Source organism: Sciurus carolinensis, chromosome 10 (assembly GCF_902686445.1).
Source record: "Sciurus carolinensis chromosome 10, mSciCar1.2, whole genome shotgun sequence".
Classification (NCBI taxonomy): Eukaryota; Metazoa; Chordata; class Mammalia; order Rodentia; family Sciuridae; genus Sciurus; species Sciurus carolinensis.
Window position 1 is genome coordinate 29932204 of NC_062222.1, and position 21975 is coordinate 29954178.

General features: G+C 31.9%; 1 protein-coding gene across 2 annotated transcripts in view; it reads left to right on the top strand.

Annotated features, from left to right (window-relative positions):
• The first annotated feature begins 3007 nt into the window (after window positions 1-3007).
• The window catches only part of Rbm46 (RNA binding motif protein 46), a 31009-nt gene continuing 12041 nt past the window's right edge, over window positions 3008-21975 (top strand). For both annotated transcript variants that reach the window (XM_047567274.1, XM_047567275.1), the window contains exons 1-3: window positions 3008-3158; window positions 4088-4555; window positions 5218-6000. In XM_047567274.1, coding sequence (XP_047423230.1) covers window positions 3008-3158; window positions 4088-4555; window positions 5218-6000 — 1402 coding nt within the window. The remainder of the gene's footprint in view (window positions 3159-4087; window positions 4556-5217; window positions 6001-21975) is intronic.

Genomic DNA, 21975 nt, shown 5'->3' on the forward strand with positions numbered 1-21975 from the left:
GACTTAGTGTTTTGGTCTTTTTTAACCTTCCAAAGTATTTTTTATTTAGTAAAAAAAGATCTATTAATATTGTCCCTTGAGGTTTTTTAATTTATATTTTAGGAGGGCCCTTCTGATTCTTAGTTTTAAAAAGTTTACCCATGTTTTACTCTTAGTTTTGTTTGGAAATACGAATTTAAGATAATCATACAGATATATATTTTTATCACCTCGAGAGCATTTATGGGGATTTTTTTGAGTGGGACAAAAGTTAGAATAGCATTTAGGAACCTAGCACTAATTCACATAAAAAATTGCTTGAGAATAGCTTGTGGGGGTTGGACAAGAGAACTGATTTCAAGAAATATTTATGTAAATTCTTCTTTGTGACCTATTAGCCATGAGTCAAAGAAAAGACTCTGGGATAACTCCTAGAGTTCTGCTTTGACAATTTGAAGAAGGACTTTGTTTTTGTGCCCTTTATTCATTCAGTCAAGATAAAAAGGAAGGAATAGGTTTGGAGGATAGAATGGAATTCACTTTTTCATAGGTTAACTTTGAGATGCCTGATGAATACCCAATTTTCAACACATGTCCATTAGGATTTTTGGAAAATGAATCTTAGCTTAGGAAGGAAAACTGGTCCTAAGAGAGTAACTTTAAGGAAATAAGGTAGATACCACGTAGAAAATATGAGTGCTTGAGCTGCTTTCTTTGGAAGCAACTTTGAAAGGAGTGTGTGTGTGCGTGTGTGTGAGTGTGTGTGTGTGTGTGTGAGAGAGAGGGAGAGAGAAAGAGAGAGAGAGAGAAAGGTACTATGCCATCATTCATCACTCAGAAAAATTCAGATATTATAAAAGTAGGAAGTACTTAAAGTTTACAAAATTTAGGTATGCCAGTTTATAATTTCTGAATATTTCATTTGCATGAAAATCAATTTAGGGGGCTTCCTTGTTTTTCAGGGGACTTCAGGTAAAATTGTGGCAGAAAGTATACCAGAATAATTTTCTTGGCAGGAAGGGCTGGTGTTTGAGATCAAACATACCTGTTATGAATCTGTCTGTGCCACTTTCTGGCTCTTAATGATCTTCAGTGTTATAGTTCTCTCTCTAAATCTGTTAAATGGAAATGATAGTTTTCTTTTAGCAAGATACTTGCCTCCAATAGTTGAAGTGATTAGTAATAACATGTAGAAATATTCTGACATTTATGGTACACCTAGTAAATTAAGCCAAACCTCTTACAATTTTATTATCAGATCATTATTCTGTTTCTGTCTGGCATTACAGTTTTGTTTTGAAACCAGTTATTCTATAGATACATTGAATACTGGGATTTTAAGCTATAGTTATTTGCAGATGTCTAGTGGTTTGAAAGGTTTCAATATGTGCATGAAAGTTTGTGTTTCTGAGTAGTTTTTTAAAATTGTTTAAAGCCAAAAATGAATCCTAAAGATTTTTTTAACATTGATTTATGGATTTATTCTTCATAAAAATTTGAGAGACTGGGGAGTGTTATTTCTGCATGTGACAGATGAAGAAATTGAGGTACATTGGAGCTAATAAATAACTTACTCAAAATTTTATTGTTAGTAAGTAAAAATAAAGGTTATGAATCCAGGCACTTTGGCTCCAGAGCTGTGGTGATATATTACATAATAGGGAGGATAGCTGCAGGGACAGTTCCCTTGCTGTGGAGCAGATTCTTTGGTGATATCCTCTCCACTCCCTTCAACACTGCAGAACCCACTTGTAGAGGTGTGGATGCTCTTCCCTAGGTATGTATCTGTTGTATCATACTCACTTCCTACTTTCAAGAAAATGAAAAAAGCATGTCTGTGTCAATTAGTGAGTATAAAAAAAGATGAAGATGTACTGCTGGTCTCATATTTATCAAAGTTAGCCTTTATTTGATATTGTGGAATTTTAGCAAGCTTTTTATGTACCTTGTCTTATTCGTCTTAAAAGCAGCCATGTGATAAACTTATTGGTATTCCCATTTTTAAGTGAAGAGACTGAAGTGTAAAGAAATTGAATAAATTAAGATTGCACAATTAGCCTGAAATTGAGGTGCTGTGGCTCAGCATTTCATATTTTAAAATACTGTGCCACAATGACTTGGTTTCCATTTATAATTACGAAAGTTCTGTTGGAAACTGTAATAACTTTCAGTGTATTCTTTCTCCATACTGTGAATTTTAATTTTTGTATTCATTCATAATAACATTAAATGAGAAATATAAAACTAATTAGAATAAACCACAGCAATCGACATTTAGGAAAAAGCCTAAAGAATATGGTAATTAAAATAGCTTTTTAATGATCAAGAGCATTCTCAGCTATTTTGCCTTAGCTTCTGCCCACCTGGTTTGTTTCTTAAGCTGCAGCTAGTAGGAAATCATAGTAGCTCTTGTTTCTGCTCAGATAACCACTGGTTGTATTCCCTTGTTTCTCTAACAGCTTCTAGTAGATGGGTTCAGGGGCTGACTTGAAGTTCTTATTCCAGGCATCTGGGCTTGGATTCTGGTGAGGCTCTTTGTGATTGCTGACAAAATGAGCAATATTGGCACTAGGCTACTTATAACACTTGTATCTGACACAAGAAAGTCACAGAAAGATTGAGTTGGCTTATATAATAAAGTGATTTAAACCTTGGGCTATGAATATCGGCAGTGATTACATATTCTTTGATGGCAGTAATGTTTTCTTGCTCTTTTTGCTTTATTTTTCTTCTTTTCTCTGTCGTTCTGTTTTTTCATTCTTGTTTTTATTCCTTTCTCTTTTTCACTTTTTCTTTCCCTGGCCTTCTAAAGATACTGGTTAATTAATCCGTAACTTGAAAAGCAGTTTCCAGTTTCTATTGTAGGGAAGAACTTTGATGTAGAACTTAAGGGAACAGCAAAGAGTAATCACCCAATATGGCAGCCACAACTGGTTTTTTTGTAATTCAGAGAAATGCTTCATAGAGTCTAGGTTCTATGACATAAATTTAAGCATTGTAATTTAACTTTATTTTAGGTATTACAACCATGAATGAAGAAAATATAGATGGAACAAATGGATGTGGTAAAGTTCGAACTGGCACTCAGAATGAAGCAGCATTACTTGCTTTGATGGAAAAGACAGGTTACAATATGGTTCAAGAAAATGGGCAAAGGAAATTTGGTGGTCCTCCTCCAGGTGGGGATTTGTTTTTATTCTTTTATTTAGATCTTTAGTCATTTAGATGAAGTGTATATTTCTGCAGGTATCCCAAATAGTAGCTCTTTCCTCGTAACTCTTCAAGACCTCCAATCATTTTGAGTGGAAGAGGTAGATGCTATGCTTGTCTTACCCTTACTCCCCCCCCACCACCTCCCCCCCCGCCCCCACAAATCCTGCTCTTGGTTTAAGAAGCAGGTGAGAAAGAAACTGGACTGGGTCGGTTGAGAAAGAAGTCAGGATTAGGACAATGTGAAAAAGTGTACTTTTGGTATTAAAGGAGAAGTTGTTTGGGGGAGAATTAAGTAATGAGTAGAGAATTGGTATTTGTATGGGAAAACAGATTCAAACAGATAATGGTATTTTACCTTTCTTCCAATGGCCAGTGCAGCTTCTTTGTTCAGAGCCCTCCAGTTAGCTTTATTGTATGTAAAGTTCTGGCTTCCAGTTACCTCTGTGGCAGTATCACTTAATACTTTGCTTGAGCCTCAAGCATGCTGTAGTCTTACAGACCTTTGTACTCTATTTTGCTCTAACATCTAAAACTCCTGTTTTTTTTTTGTTTTTTGTTTTTTTTTTCCTTCTGAATGCCCTGCTCCGAGTTACTCCTCATGGCTAATTTTTTATTTCTGCTTAAACCTCACTTGCTCAGAACTTAAGCTCAGAGCTTTACCTTGCTACTTCATTGAATGCATCTTCCCTTTTATGGCTTGGTTTTTCCTTCATAGCACTTACTGTTCACTTATTGTTTTCCTTCTCTGTTTAATATCAGCCATTGTATCTCCAACACCTAGAATAGTGCTTGGCACAAAAGAGGCTCATGGCAAGTTTGTTGAATAAATACATGATTCCACAATGAATAAATCTTTTAGAAATTTTTTTTTCTTTTTTTTTTTTTTGTCTTTCAGGTTGGGAAGGTCCACCTCCACCTAGAGGCTGTGAAGTTTTTGTAGGAAAAATACCTCGTGATATGTATGAAGATGAGTTAGTTCCTGTATTTGAAAGAGCTGGAAAGATATATGAGTTTCGACTTATGATGGAATTTAGTGGCGAAAATCGAGGTTATGCTTTTGTGATGTACACTACAAAAGAAGAAGCCCAGTTAGCCATCAGAATTCTTAATAATTATGAGATTCGACCAGGGAAGTTTATTGGTGTGTGTGTAAGCTTGGATAATTGCAGATTATTTATTGGAGCTATTCCCAAGGAAAAGAAGAAAGAAGAAATTTTAGATGAAATGAAGAAAGTTACAGAAGGAGTTGTAGATGTCATTGTTTATCCAAGTGCAACTGATAAGACCAAAAATCGTGGTTTTGCATTTGTTGAATATGAATCTCACAGAGCTGCTGCTATGGCTAGGAGAAAACTAATTCCAGGTAAATTGATTAACTTTTTTATAAATATGGAAAAATAACAATACATTACAGATCATTATTAACAAAATATGTAATGCCACTTAAACAGGAATAAAGAATTGTTTGAGTAAAGGAAGTAAAATAAATGATTGTAAAAGACAAGAAAATATTCCTATAAAAATCAGTCATGTTTATGATAGTATATCAATTACTGAATTATTCACTTTGAGGCATTAATTAATAAAAATCCAAAGGGAATTAATTCTTTTAATAAAGGCCTAGCTTTAAAGAATATTTGTCATGTTTACTTAAAATAAATTCCATTGCCAGGTGCTTGTCTGTAATCCAGGCTGCTTGGGAGGCTGAAGCAGTAGGATCCCAAGTTTGAGGCCTTCTTGGGTAACATGGCAAGACCCTGTCTCAAAATAAAGAAAGGTCTGGGGATCGAGCTGAATGCTAAAGCATCCCTCTATTAAATTCCCAGTTCAGGTATAGGGGAATGCCACTAAATTCTGATTAGTTTTGCTTTAGTAAAAAGCTTTTATGTGAATAGGAAATGAAGGCTTAACCAAATATACATGTGCTTGGGTTTCTGCTTCTTTGAAGAAATAGTTTTACTTAATATTTTAAACTTTTATTCTTTGTTCTAATTGTCATCAAATTAATATAATTCTTTTATACAGGAACATTCCAACTATGGGGCCATACCATACAGGTAGATTGGGCTGATCCAGAGAAAGAAGTTGATGAGGAAACCATGCAGAGAGTTAAAGTTCTCTATGTAAGAAATTTGATGATCTCAACTACAGAGGAAACAATTAAAGCAGAATTCAATAAATTCAAGCCTGGTGCAGTTGAACGAGTAAAGAAACTTAGAGACTATGCTTTTGTTCACTTTTTTAATCGGGAAGATGCAGTGGCTGCTATGTCTGTTATGAATGGAAAATGCATTGATGGAGCAAGTATTGAGGTAACACTGGCAAAACCAGTAAATAAAGAAAACACTTGGCGACAGCATCTTAATGGTCAGATTAGTCCCAACTCCGAAAATCTGATTGTGTATGCTAACAAAGAAGAGAGCCACCCAAAAACTCTAGGCAAGCCACCAACTCTTCCTGCTCGTCTTAATGGTCAACATAGTCCAAGCCCCCCTGAAATTGAGAGATGCACCTACCCTTTTTTTCCTGGAACAAAGCTTACTCCAATTAGTATGTATTCTTTAAAATCCAATCATTTTAATTCTGCAGTAATGCATTTGGATTATTACTGCAACAAGAATAATTGGGCACCACCAGAATATTATTTATATTCAACAACCAGTCAGGATGGGAAAGTACTCTTGGTATATAAAATAGTTATTCCTGCTATTGCAAATGGATCCCAGAGTTACTTCATGCCAGACAAACTCTGTACTACGTTAGAAGATGCGAAGGAACTGGCAGCCCAGTTTACATTACTTCATTTGGGTAAGTTTAAAAATATTTAATGTGGAATGAGAAGTTAGGTAATATGATAGAATAAATGTGTTTATTTTGAATTCTTAACATTCGTGCACAGCATTTAACATGAATTTTATCTCAGTTTTATGAATTTATGATACTTTGTTGAAACTTGTCTCCTGTATATTGTTTCTACATCTAGATTTTTAAACATTATTTGCCTAGAAGAAAATTTGGTTTTGATTTAGATCCTCTTTCATTGCTTTGTTTTTATAATGACAAATTCTCATTTGATGAAAATTTATAAGGTACAGAATTTATTATGTAAACCAATTCATAATTCTGCCCCTACATCTTTGGTGAAGTCTACACAATGATCTTTTTGCGGTAGGAGTAGGGAGTTCATAAAATGAGATGCATTTAATATGGGTTGTGTGTAGACACAGCCTTATGCTCACCAATCTGGAAATTTGTCACCATTGCTCACGAAAGACAAAAAGCATCATTAAGAGGTGTTTATTACCAGTCTCTCTTAAAATTTTATACTTATAAAAAGTAAGTTTACAGTGTTTGAGGGAAAATTAAGAAAGGCTTTGGTGAATGTATAAGATATTCTAACTAAATATCTGACATTGTAAAGAAAGAGACAGTCACTCTGGTGATGTCCTACTTCCTTCCTTTGTCTAATTTTTTAATGCTTCTGTGGATTTCAGTTGGCGATTCTTCTGTGTCCAGAACAATATTTTCTAGAGGAGTAGTGGTTTCTTGGTCAACAAGAGAGAAAGATCTCCTACTGAGGATAACAGTCCTTTCTTGATTATAATTGTCAAACTTTTAGCTTATTTATATCGTTTCAGAACCATACTTAATGAAGCTTTTATCTACTTAACATTAATATTCTCAAATTTGTTCAAGAGAAGTAATCAAGAAGGAAAAACAGTATGATATGAAGAGTAATTTTTATACATTGTAAAACTTACAATGTATTCTGAATATTTTGACTTGGGTATCTCATCAAAACTGTAGGACTGAAGATAGAGCCTCCTTCAAAGAAACTTCAGTAATGTCCTTCATTAACAATTTGGAAATATTAGGAATTTAATAGTCACATAAGATAAATTCTTAGATATTACTCTGTACAAAACAGAAACCTTTCTTTTTCTTTAAACAAAGATGATCTAAATTAAAGATTAAAAGTAGGTGACTAGCAAATCATTCAAATTCAAGTTCTTAAACAAAATGGGTCAAAATATTCTTTTTGAGTGGGGTATAGGTAATTAGCTGCTAAGCATGGTTTCCCCAGGATCCTTATATTTGATCTACCATGGTAATGCTGACACATTTTAAAATTTCTGTGCTTACTCATTCCCTTAAACATTTACTTAAATGTCTGAGATTCTTAGGACACCGCAGATTTTTACGTAGACGTGGTTTGCCCATCTGGTTTTCCCATAAAGAATATTAGATTCAGAGGTTTTTCATCAACTTTTAACTTTCTTATTAGGATACTTTTAACTTGAGTCCTAGGGCCTTAGTTAACTATTATGAACCTGGAATTCCCTGAGACAACTTTTGTAGATATATATTGCTAATTCGATTTTGGTTACTTAGTCATAAAATTTAGTGTTACGAAATTAAATACTTAGAGGGTGCATGCAGTTTGCTTTAGTCATCTGTTTCAGATTTTATTAACCTTGTATCAAAGCTGCTTTTAATAAAAAGTTGAACAATTTTATGTTTTCATTCATTATCAGGGAGAAACACTAATAAGTATAAGCAAGATCCAAATATAAAAATATAAAAAAATTAGATTATGTCCTTATATTTGAACACAGTACACAAGACCTAGACCTTGACTAGAGACAGTAATACAAAAATCCATATTACACTTGAACAAGAAATATAAGTGAAGTTTGCTCAGGTACAGGTGGGAAATATTACATTTAGGCAACTGAAGAGTAGGAAAGAAAGAAAATTCAGGGAAGCAGAAAAGCCAGAGATCAGTGATCTAAGAAATTTCAATCAGGAAACAAATGTCAGGCCTTCAGAGGTCATGGAAGCAGGATCTGGAGTTCTGGACAGCCAGGGTTACCACATAGTGGATTAGGAATGGATTGAATATTGTTTTAGCAGTGTTCTAACTCACTTTTTTTCTTTCAAAAAATATTGGAGCCTTTAATTGCAATGTTTAAAGTGTTGATCCTGTTTTAGATGTACCTTCTTTTAGGTAAATGTAGAGTTTCATTGGGTAGTTCAGAGTTGAAATAAATTAGTGGTAGTAGTATGTTTTTAGAGGGGAAGGGGTAGTATATTATTTATATCCTGCTAGTGTTTCAAGGATTGAATTTTTCTGAAGTTTTACAAGGTTGTTATTGGCTTTTGTGTTCTCTCAAATAGAATTCCTTATGTATTAAATCATTTTGGCTCAATTTAAAAAATAAAAATTAATTTTCTACTTAGTGTTTTTTAACTACTATTTTAAGATATTTTCTTTGGATGTAATAATTTTTAAAATTTTTGTCTGGTTATTCTGTGAATCCCAGTTTCATTCTTTTTTCAGGTATTGCTATCTAAATCTTACTTTGATTAGTTTTGAGTGTTATATGTGATATAGGTAATCATTTACCTTTTTATTTCAGATCACTTTAAATGTATTTCTGTTACTCATATAATTTTGAAATTACCTTTCCCATATTTTGAGTTTGAAAACTAAAAGAGGAAAAGAAAATTAGACGTTATGTACTTAAATGACCATCATTAGTGTTATGAAGAACAGATACACCTTTTTAGAATTAACAGACACCTAAATGAATATTAGAAATCTGGGAGTTTAATTCTGGTGACCATTTAGTGCTCTTACCAGAATCCCAAAAGTTGTTTTAAAGCTCATAAACTTTTAGAATCTTCCCTCCTCCACCTTTCTCTCTCTCCTCTGTCACACATGTTCCTTCCGAAGTGGGTTCTGTTTTAAACGAAACACCCTTAAATAGAAGAAAAGCTGAAAGCATATTTTTTTTTTTTGCTTCAAAATTAAGAGAATATATCCATTTTCATAATGTCAGAGAATAACCTTCCTCATGTCATTTGGAGATGATTGCCCATCCAGTGGGCTAAGAAATTATGTATTCACCTGATTAATTTTTAGGAACCTGTACCTCAGTGAGTCTAATGGGTATGGACTTGGGGGTTTGGATGGAGAGGTTCTGTACTAAACATAATTTATAGAGACATCTTGGGTCATTCAGTATCACTTCTTTTTAAATAAACTTTCTGTTTTGTAATTTTGCATCTGTTTAGTAATGGGTCAGAACTATCAATGTGAATAATAATCCTGCTTTTCTTAAAAGTTTGACTCTGTTTTGGATCTGCATCTTTTCATATTGTCACTGCTTTTCTCTGGAGGATTGTTGTAGGAGTGCAATAAGTAAAATGAAGGAAATAAAGGAAAGTTCTGAGGAGTTCTAAATTGAAAAGGTCTTGGAGATTACTTGGTGGAAGGGGAGAAGTAGTCTTCTTTGTGTTGATGTGAGTTTCCTTATTAAATAATTTATTAATAAGTGTAGGCAAGGCATTTCTGCTTGTTTCTATGTGTAATGCTCCCTGATGTTAAAGGTTGTTTTTTCTTGTATGACCACATGAAACTTGAGTTTTTAAAAACGGCAATGAGAACTTCTATATCACTGACTAGCTTGTGCCATTGATTTAATTATACCTAATTTGTGTACCATTGTTCTGGCTGTGACTAATGAAGTTTAATTAACGACGACATCTTTTTTGAATTTCTCTTATGGGATAAATGTGCTTTCCTAAGCACTTCAGAGCTAAAGATAAATAAAACATTGTTTTTTCTCTTAAGGAGTCATGGTCTAATGAAGGTGGCCAATCCACAAATCGTATGCATAGATTATTTTGGCAATAGGAAAAAGGGGTACGACTTCTACCTGATTCAAGCTGTAAGTCTTGAGAAGAGATTGTGAGTAAAGAGAGGCACAACACTAGCAAACTTCTTTAAGAAAAATAGCATGTGGTGGGTTAGTGACTAGCCGTTGTATATAGTGTTGGCTTTGGAAATTTCAGTTAGATTTTAAGAATAAAAAAAATGAAAAGATGTGGACATTAGTCAGACTTACATTAGTTCTGTTTAAAACTTTCCAAGTATTGTATTGTTTTTAGTACTACTGTGTTGGCTGTAGTTGGGGTTTCCTTGATGTGACTAGTTTTTCTAGATTAATCTATCCTGATTTGTGTGAACCATTTTATATATGAATGTTGTCTTTAATATCTTCTATACTTCCTTTTTTTCAGTATTCAGTTTTTGACTGACTTGTATGTTGCTTTTCATTTTTATTTGAAACAGCATCAGCATACTCTTATTTTTTCCTAGTCATTTAATGGTTAAAATATTTAGTGTGTATATTTATATTATTTGCTATCAATATCATTAATTAGGCTTTTATTTCTGTTATTACTTGTAATTTTCAAAAGTTATGAAATAGCAAGGTGAAATTTTGAGAAGTTTTCATCTTAATAATAATTGGTGCTTTTTTCTTATGAACTATTAATATTTCCAGATTGATGGGCAGAAGTGCAAAAATAAAAAAAATTAGAATTAAAATTTTTGCCAATAAATTGCTTTGAAATAAAGAGAAACTTTTCCCTGAGTTTTAAAATTTAATTAATAATTTTAGTAGACATTTGAGTTAAATATAAAATGATGGTTATTTTTAATTATAAATAGAAACTTTCAGAAAGGTATTCTTTTTCAGTTTTAATTGCACCTCTGATGATGGTATCTCAAACTGATACTTAACAGAATAAAAATAATTTGATTTAAAAATCACCTAGTTAAGTGCTAGGTTTCAGAATCATCATTTTACACATTTGTTTTTATATGATCAAATGGTGAGACCAAAATTCCATTAACTCAACTATGTGTCTTTGACCCTCTAAGAGGGAACATTCCTCATGAAAATGTATATGTATTCCTTTTGGTATTTTTTTCTTCTAAGACCCTTTGAGTAATCATCTAGTATTATTCATTATTCTCATTAACACATATTAATGGACCATAAATAATATAGAATTAGTGCTATAAGAGAAGCAGCTTAATAGAGTAATGAATTACTAGAATAAAAGTATAAGAATCCTGTAGTTTTAGCCACCACAAAAAGGTGTGACCTAAGTTGGCAAATGAATCAGTCTTTGGTGGACTTCAAGTGCTTTTACCTCTGAAATATAATGGTTTTATTTGGTGAGCTTTAAGGACTCTTTTTGTCTCAAAACTTAATGGTTTTGTTTAAAGTACATGTTCAAAAATCTTGTGTTGTACCAAAAATAATATTTTAATATATTTTCTGTTTTCCAAAGTACATTTGAATTCAAGTAACTTAAAATCAAGAACTTATTTTCTAATAATTAATCTTTCATCATTTTATCATCCCTTGCATTATAAAATTCAAAGCTTATTTTTGCATTTTCCACAGCAGAACAACTGGATAAAATATTAAAAATTCTGTGAGCCAACTGTTTTGTTTGTGTAATGACATGTACTTGCTTTTTGGTTATTTTCTTCTCTGAATTTGACAAAAACCAAGATTTTAAGATTCTTATGAAACAAGCTTATTCAAAGTTTTTAAACTTTTTTTTTAACAGAGGATCAAGGAAAACAATGATGGTATTAAAATATTTATGACCAGTATTTATTCCATAGTTATATTTATTAGCTAAAGTGATAGTTCTGATTTTATTTACTTTATAAATTTATTTAATCATACTTAATCTTTTACTCTATAATTATTATCTTTGGTTAATGCATTCCTAAATACTTGTAGTAGCTATTGCTCTATTAATAAATTTAATGTTTCATTCACTCATTTATGTTTTTAAAAAATGGTTTTAAAATTTTTCCCTCCTATCAAATGCCTATTAAGTTCCATTCTGAGATATCAGCAGCAGTTCATAATTTTGCCACATGGTGTCGCCTAAATATATTTTTTTAATGTGGCTTTAAAAGGGAATTTTAATGTTATATTGATTTTTAGCTCCTTTGTTGCTTACCTTCTTTTTTTTTGTTTTTGAATCAGGAAAATCTGTGTGAGAAGCTGAACTAAGTCTTCAACCTGTCATGTCTTCATTTCTGCTTCTAATATGTATTTAGTATAGATATTAATAGTTTATGCTGCAGCAATGTAAGTTAGTGAATGGCGAGAGATTCTACATTGATGGCTTTACTACGATGATGAAGTTACTTGTGCTTTTAATTACTTTAAAATTATTCCATGTCAGTTGTTTCCAGACATTTTGTTTAAAATCAGATGTACTCTTAGCAGTTAATATCTGATATATCAACAATCCTAGGGTAATTCATTCTCTGTCCTAGAGCATCACATCCTCTATCCAGGACCTCGTGGTACGTTACCTCCAAGAAAGGAACACTTCTCTGTGAATTTTCAAAACAAAAAAAAACAGGAACCTTGGTCTCCCCAACTAATTAGAAGTTTTAAGCTACCAGCATATTAAAAACTACTTGAATTCTCTTGCTCCTTAAAGTCATAGTTTTTAGGTAGAGATTACTAATTATATATGGGCCATTATTTTTATCCAAGTGATATTTGAGCTACACAAATGACCTGTATATGGATTTTTATACACATATTTTAAAAGTAAGAAAATAATGTTTGGGTAACTAAATTTCATTGTTTATTTCTGCATTACTTTGGTTCAGTAAATGTAATCTTTATACCACACTTGTAGTATAATAATTTCTATTGCAATTCTGTCTAAGTTTAGTTTTAAAGTGCATAGGACAGGGACGGCTGGGGTTGTGTATCAGTGTTAGAGCATGTGCCTGATAATGTGCAAGGCTCTGGGCTCAGTCCCCAGCAATACATACACACAGTTTGTAGACTTGAAATCATTAGAAAACATCAGTCTGTTGTAATTATATTGCTGATAATTTTGTGAGTATACTTTGGAACCACTCTTGGTTGTGCTTTTAAACAGTAAAATTTTATCCTTGTATATTAATTAAGTCAAGGGATTGACACGTTAATAAATAAAATAATAAAAAATGTAAACCAAGATAGAAAACTCCAGCTTCTTTTGTAAAGATCTATGTTAACCCTCACTTTTTCTTTTGCACATTTTGATTGTCCTTTTATGTTTCCTAAAGATGTTATTACTACTTTTCTTCTTTAAACTTTTTTGTAATCCTGTTAATAGGATCCTGTTAATCCTGTTAACTTAATTTTTTATGTTAACTTTGTTTCAGCAATACATGTTCCAATCTGCATATTTACTGACCAGACTATGGAATAAACAGATGTTCATAAATTTGCAACATGTATGCTATATGTGGATGACTTTTAATTTTTGGTTCTGGAGTGATCAAAGTTGTAATAATGGATTTAAAAAATATTGGATTATTTGGGGCATAGAACTTACAAGTTTCATTGTGAGTCATAGTGAATCTTTAAACAACAAATTTAAAATTGTATTCTGTACTGTGAAGCTATAACTTTTACCAGAAGTAAAAACAAATAATTCAAGCAGAAAAATGTTCATTAACTTGAAGGACTCTCATCTTTGCATATATATGTGATGGGCCTACACATGTTTCATGGAGAAATTAAGAATCCTTTGAAGGATTCCTTGATATGAAATTTTGGTATACCAAGTATGGAAGTAAGTGATGATATCAGAGTATTGGAATATTATTTTTTTCTCTTAAGAATCAGAAAGAGGCGATTCTAAGTGAAAATACAATGACTTACTTTATGTAAAGTACTCATTGGGCTTCTGAGGAGAATTTACAAATAGGACATTTTCCCACTTTATATCTTAACTTTTTCTTATGTAGTATACTTAAGATTTTTAAGTCCTTGTATTAAAATATAGGTAGTTTCTGTGACTCTTATATATGTACCAGCATTAAAAAATGCTCACTTCTCTTGATTTTTAAGTCTTTATAGTTTTATTTATTTATTCTTATGGTTTATGTTACAAGCAGGGAGCTACTACATTAAATAGCATGACTTGGAAAGAGAGATTGCTGGACTTTACATCAGTCTTTTTTTTGAGAGGGTGGGGTGTGGGTACCAGGGATTGAACTCAGGGGCACTCAATCACTGAGCCACATACCCAGCCCCATTTTGTATTTTATTTAGTGACAGGATCTCACTGAGTTGCTTAGTGCCTTGCTATTGCTGTTGCTGAGGCTGACTTTGAACTTGAGATCCTCCTGCCTTAGCCTCCTGAACCACTGGGGTTACAGGTGTGCGCCACTGAGCCTGGCTTCATCATTCTTTTGAGTTCTCAGAAAGTAGCTTAACAGTGTCAAGTATGCTTTCATTTGAATCAATTATTTCATTGCCTTAAGATTTTATTTGAATTTTTATGTAATAATTTTTATTATCAGTTCAGTTTGAAATTCTATGATTGGAATTTTCTATGACAAGAAACATTTCTATAGTCCAACTCCCAAGGATATACACTTGGAGCTGAAGCTTGAATACATTGAAACTAAATAATCCAAATATAATTGTCTTATTTATTTAATTATATTTTTTCATGCATCCTGGGATGTTCTTTAATTATATGATATCTCAGTTCAGGAATTCACATAATTCTAAAAGCCCTGTTGTAAAACACAACTTTTAAGAGAGGTTGGGAAGATGTTCAATTTTCCCTCAGTCTCTCATAATGGTGCACTGCAGTGTGACCTAAGTAGAATATTAATCTGCTCTCTTATCTTTTCTCTATCTTCTTTACTGGCAATGAATTCACTTTCATCTCTGCCTTATTTCACAAAACGTTTGCAGTGTCTTTTATAAAAATGCAAAATACAAAAGAAAGAAGTTTTTAAGTGGAAGGAATTCAGGCATGGAGAAATTATGATAAGAAAATAAAGCCAAGCAAAACTAAACAATAGATTGTTTAGGGATATATACATATATAATAAAACCATTTAAAAATCAAAGGAATGATTAACACTTGAAAAATTAGAATTGTGATTACTTTTAAGGGTTAGAGGAAGAATTTGGGAAGAATGCAAAATGAACTTCTAAGGCAGTTTTCTATTTTAACACATGAGTGGTGAATGCATGTTTTTTTTTTTTTTAATTATGTAAGCCGTACATCTGTGCTGTGTACATTCCTCAGTTTGTATATTTTTGTTATTATAGAAATAAGATGGCATAGAAAGAAAGCCAGCAAACCAAGAGTAAGAACTTACATTATTTCATCAAAACCAGAGCAAGAGTAATACTATAATTCAAGGCAAATAGGAAAGTTATGTAGTGTTCAGAACAAATAATTCTGTTCTGCTCAATCTCTGAATGTTTGCTCTTGGGTACCACAGTTTAATTAAGCCTTGACAACTAGGGAGGGCTTGGAAACTCTGTAATATGAATTAGGGCAGTGAACAACTGAGATATTTGGGGCTGCTTAACCTGTAAATACTGATAGGCATACAGAGGGATCATGATTACTATTTTTAGATGTCTGAAGAGTGGGCACATGGAACAAAGACTAGGAAGCTCCAGGAAATAGAAGTATGTCTAACAGGAAAGTTTTACGGAGGTACATTATGACAACAAACCAGGACTATGTATGCCTTTCAGCTACAAACTCCAGATCCTTCAGTGAAAACCAAACAAAAAATCTTTAATTTTTTAACATTTATTTTAAATCTGTATTTGCAAAGTATAAATGTACAGGGAGGGAGACTGTTGCAAGTCAGAATCATTTTCCCTAACACTATTTCGATTTAAAACTACTTCCATTGCCATTTGGAAGCCCACTGAAAAATTTAACTTTTGCAAAATGTGATCTAAGAAAGTTTGATTTGGGCATCCTTGTTATTATTGTATGAATACTACTTTGTTGATTATTATTCATTCTTTTAGGCATTCTATTTTCATTTTCTGTTTATTAACTGGCAACTAACTGGTTGATTCTTGTTAAAATGGATTTACTTAGTAAATACTCAATACTGTACTTTGTATAAAGATTACTGTAGTGAATCAGATACAGTTGCTGCTTTTCTTATGCTTTCCTTTTGTTGAGGGAGGCCGCTATTCAGTTACAGTTCTGATAAATGCTCTGAAGAAGTACAGGGTGTTATGAAAGAATATGATTGGGTCACCCAACCTAATCTGGAATGGTAGGTCAGGGCATGATACATTGCATTTAGAAAGAATTTCAACAAAAGGAAATTCAGTACTTAAAATTTAGTATAGCATATAGACGAGAGAATAGAAGAACATAGCATTTGAAGCTGGATTTTCTGGGTTCATATTCCAGCTTTTGTTACTTGGAAAAATTTCTTCTCTGTACTTTAAGCTTTCTTATCTGTAAAATGGGAATGAGAACATTTTATTTCAGATGGTAATTACAAGTATTAAATGAGTTAAAGTTATTTATAATTTATATTTATAATTTATAAATGTATATTTATGTTCATAATTATTCAGAAAGCACATCCATTTCCCATTACATATAACAATAAATATTAGTGATAATAGGATTCTTGGAGCACTCACATTATATTAGGCATTCTGCTAAATGCCTTTACAAAGTACATTATTCTCACAATCTATTGAGGTAGATATTATTTTAGTATTGACACCTTTTTTTTTTTTTAACGGCAGACATTGGCAGGTTAACTTGCTCAAGATTCCAGTTAGCTAAGCAGCTGTGCTTTTAACTGTTATTCTTTGTAACTTCACCACACAATTTTAGTTTCAGTTTTCAGTTGTAACATTTATCTAATGTTAAACATTTGATGAGAGATTGTGAACTTACAGAATATTATTGAAAGTTATTCTTCTAAAAATTAAAATATTATGAGATGGGCTTTTTGTCTATGCTATATATGCTCTTCAGAGACAATTTTGGCTTTAGCAGTTCAAATCAGTTTTTCATATCAGTACCTCTTTATTATTATTCATTCCTTTAGGTATTATGTTCTCAACTTCTGTTGATTAACTGTCCTTATCTGCCAACTTGACACATAGGACATTGGTTGGCAATGTTTATTCTATAACAAAGTTTAAAATCCCAAAGGTATCTTGTAGATAAGATATGTTCACAAGATCTTTCCAACTTAAAATGATTCCCTTAGAATTTAGCCAGATGTCCCAGGTCCACACTACAGGGAAGTGATCTGGTGTATGGACTTGTAGAATGGCAGAATTTCAAACAGGCAAAGTTTGTTTATATTTATTTCTTGGTCCTCTGTTGCTTGGTACTCCCAGTTTACTCTTTGATTATGTTCAAAATATTTCCATACACAGTTCAACCATGTTTTTTAAAAGTGTTTTTAATTTTGTTTTAATTAGTTGTATATGATAGTGTATCAGTCCAGATATGTTTAACTATGTTTTTTCATTGTTTTCTTGCTCAGGGACCTACAATAGCTTGCTGTTGTGATATAATCAGATACTCTGAACTCCATATTCTGAATGCTCTAGTGTTTGTTCCCATCTTACCTAACCATAGGTGTGTACCTCCTGCTTTGATCATCTGTACATATCATGCTCATTGGGTAGTTACAGACTTCCTTTAGTGCTCTTCATTCTGCTTAGAATATTTATTTCGTACCCTCATCTGCTTATCTCTTCTGTTAAACTTTTCTTGGGAAAACACAATAATCCCAAATGACTTGTTTATAATATTACTCAACAGTTTAGTAATTTTTATGTTGATCTTTATTAGCATAATTTTTAATCTGTCAGAATTTGTAAAACCAAGGAACTTTGTACGTATGTAATTTGTTGTTGCTATGCCCTCCATTTTATAGGTGAGTACCATGTCCTTTAGAATTCCTTTAGTAGTAATTTTCAGATACATTGATCTGCTTGCTATAAAGTTAAAAGATAAAAGTCAAGGAAAGATAAATTTTGACTGTGCTTTGAGCAGAAAGAAGAAAGGACTAGGAAAGAAATATCTAAGTTATGGAGTTGGCAGGTACAGGAACAATTAAATTATAAATGGTGGTTAATGGTATGCGATGTACATCTATTTCAAGGAAGTAGAAATTACTAATATGTAATTTTCAAAATGCTAATGAAATGTGAGTTTCAAAGTGGTAGAAACCCTGGAAGCACAGACTGAGGCATACTGAGGAATTTATGTTGGATAGGTATATGTTGTGTGTGCATGTGTATACATATTTATAAAAGAGAATAGGAGATTTTGATTGTAGTAGTTGTTTTTATTTTTGTATGTTTTGTTTTTGAGCTATTGGGAATTGAACACAGGTCCTCACACGTTAGGCAAGTGCTCCACCATTGAGCTAAATCCTCAGCCTGTAGTAGTTGTTTTTAAATTATTTGAGGAAGCCTTTGTTTTTGTCTGTGTCATAAAATACAGTGAAGGATACAATGGATCATGTTACATATGATTGTACAATTTCTTCTTAAATTCATTACATATCCACAGTTTTATCTAGTTGGAATACTGACATCATTAACATTTTTATTAAAACTTCTCAAATAGGAATTATTATAGCCTATTATATGTTATTTCTAATTTTAAGGGCATTTAGTCAGTGTTGTCCTACACAGGAACAGGACTGAGAAGATAGTATTGCTCCTTTTAGTTTAGTGTGCCAGTCTGGCAGGTTTATTTGGGATACACTGGAATCCTGTGTATTTGATTATTTTTTGGCTTCAAGAGAATAAATAGATGTGTAACATATCTGAGAGTCTATAAAACAATTTTTCACCTTTCATACAAACTACTTTAAAATTATGGAATTTTTCCTCACATCAAAGACCAGCTAACTCTTCAAATATATAGAATGTTTGTATAGTTATTTTTAAATGACTTAAAATTTCTCATTATGCTTAACAGTAATATCTGCATCTGCATTATTATTGTGTCTCATGGAAATTAATGAAAATTAAGGTCCTAATTAGTGGAATTTTTACCTAGTTCCTCTTTCTTTTTTGCTCTTACGCCTACATAATGGAAAACTAAAAATAATACGTAGTGATTCCTATTTTACAGAAAGCAGGTGGAGATCCTGCTTCTGATCTTTGAGGTATAATTTATACTATTCTGACTCTTGACTTTTTGACAAACCTTTTCCCTAGTCCTTTTTATTATCTTGATTAATCCCTTATTATCTGAATAATACCTTTTGAAATATTTCTCACAATATATTTAACCATTGATACTTTTAAAAAATAAGTGATGTTAGTAAAATGGCCAATTAAATTGTACCAATATACTGGGTACTAACCTTGTGTTTGACACTAAAGTGAGAATCTGCTTGTAGTTTTGCTTGTGCTCTGAGAATTTTTACTGTTTCTTTTATGCTCAATATGACTAAACAGTGATACAAAATTATAATCTTAATGAGATAGTTATATATGCTATCTAGAATGTCCAAAATTTAAAATATTGATACCTATGTATTGGCAAGAATATAGAACAATTGGAACTCTCCATGTACTGCTAGCAAAGTATAAATTGATATAATCATTTTTGAAAAATTGTTGCTATCTACTAAAGTTTTAAAATATGATTCCAATTGATTTCAACAGAAATGCTAGCACTCTTAACATTTAATGAAGTTTAGTTATCATAAATCGATCTTTTAAGTTCTAACGTTTCCTGTTAAACTTGCTACCATTCAGATTAAAAATTAACAGGAAAACTAATTGGTAGGTAGTGAAGGCATTGTGAAGAAAAGACTTGTTCTATATTTAATAGTATTTCCATTTAGCATCTGTACTGAAAAATCACATTATAGTTATAAAATTAGTTTAAATCATTTTTATTTTGTTTTTCTGTTTTGATAGTAACAGTAATAATCAGTGATTTTATATTTTATTGTACTATGTTTTATCTTCTTCTCCATCGTGTATATCACTGGCAGGTGTTTTAGTTCTCATTTTTTTCTCATTTTTACTTAGGTTATAACATTATGTGCAAACAGAGAGTGCACAAATCACAACTCTCAGCCAGTGAATTACCACAAAGGACTATATCTAGTAGTCCCAGATGAAGACAAAATATCAACACTCCAGAAGGCTTTCTTGTATTTCCATCTGGACATTAGCCCACCTCCTTCCTAAATGAAGCCATTTTTCTCACGTATTAATTCTATGTGTTTTTGAAATTTACATTACTTTTTATATACTCTTCTCTGGCTTCTTTCAACATTGTAAAGATGATCCATTTTGTTTCTTTTAGCAGTTCTATTCATTTACTCATTGATGCAAGTTATTCCATTCAAATGATATAATTTATTTGCTGCTTCTGTTGTTGGAAATATAAAGTGCTTTCAGTTTTGGGCTATTTTAATAATGATGCTGTGCAGATTCTTTTACATAGTTTTGTGGTTTTTTGGTGATCATTTGCATTTCGTTGCATTTTCAGTACAGTTGGTGGGGTCATGTTTTTAAAATTAAAGTATATAGTACCAGTTTCCCAACATGATTATTCTAATTTATGCTTCAGTAGCAATAGGGGAGTTCTAGTTGTTTTTTATTCTTGCTGATACATAGGTATCAATATTTTAAAATTTGGATATTCTGGCTAGTACATATTGCTATCTCACTTGGATTATAATTTTATATCACTGTTTACTGACCATCTTTTAACATAATTATAGTATATTAGACTATACTTTTGAAGAAGTGTGCTATCTTAAGTCTCTTGTCCCTTTAATTCTAATGGTTTGTCTGGGTTTTTTTCCTTTCTTTATATACAAGTTCTTTGTGTAATTATATTTTGCAAATTTTTTTTTTATCGTGTGACTTTTTTTAACTGTCTATGTGGTATATCTTGTCAAACAAATTTTTAATTCTAATATAATTTAATTTGTCAATATTTTAAAGTTAGTGCCATTTGTGTCCTGCATAAGAAATCTTTATTTACTTCAAGGTCTTGAAGTACTCTCCTGTATTACCATTTAGAAACTTTAAAAAATCTTCTAATACTGAAGGTTTAAGTAAAGTGAATGTCAAAACTCTTCCTCCCACTCATGTATATTCATTTACTTAGCATCATTTATTGAAGACTTCCTTTTTCCCATGGTCTGCAGTTCCACTTTAACATAAACCAAGTATATTTGTGTGAACACACATAACCCTACATACATATACATACATACATATCTTATGAATTTTTATTGTATTATATTGCAGTATTAGTCCTTGCATCAATACTCCCTTATCTTAATTGCATAATTTTATGAAAAGTTTTGATATTTGGTAGAGAATGTCTTCCTGCTTTAATTTTCTTCACATTTATTTTAGGTCTTCTTAGTTCTTCTATTTTGATATGAATTCTAGAATTATCTTTATATAAAAATAATCCTGGAATTTTGAATGCAGTTGAAATCTGTAGATTGGTTGGGAACTAATAATATTTTTATAGCATTAGTCATTGTGATTTATGAACATTATTCATGATCCATTTGTTTAGACTATCTTAAATTTCTCTCAAACATTCAGTAGCTTATTGTATAAATATCCTAACTACATCTTTCATTAGCTTTATTCCTACATTTTTAGTGTTTTTCAGTGCAATTTTAAAAGATGCCTTCTTTTACTTTTGATTTGATTGTTCCTACTTTGTGTAAATATGATTTATTTATTTATTTTTGTGGTGCTAGGGATTGAACCCAGAGCCTTGTGCTTGCGAGGCGAGCACTCTACCAACTGAACTGTCTCCCCAGCCCTGATTTATTTTTTAACATTGAATAAAACTACTTATTTGATTCTAATGGTTTGACTCTGTAATACTTTAATTTTTTCTACATATACAATCACATTAACTGCATATGTTGAGTTTTTCCTTATTTTCTATTCTTATACTCTTTGCCCTGGCTAGAACTGCTGTCCAGCATTTAATACAAATGATGATAAAGGCATCCTTATAATCCTTTTCAGTATTTCTCCCTTAAGGTGTAGGATGTTTGCTATAGCTTTTATTTATAAAAGCCTTTTATCACTTAAAGATATTCCCTTCTGTTCCCAGGTTTTGTTT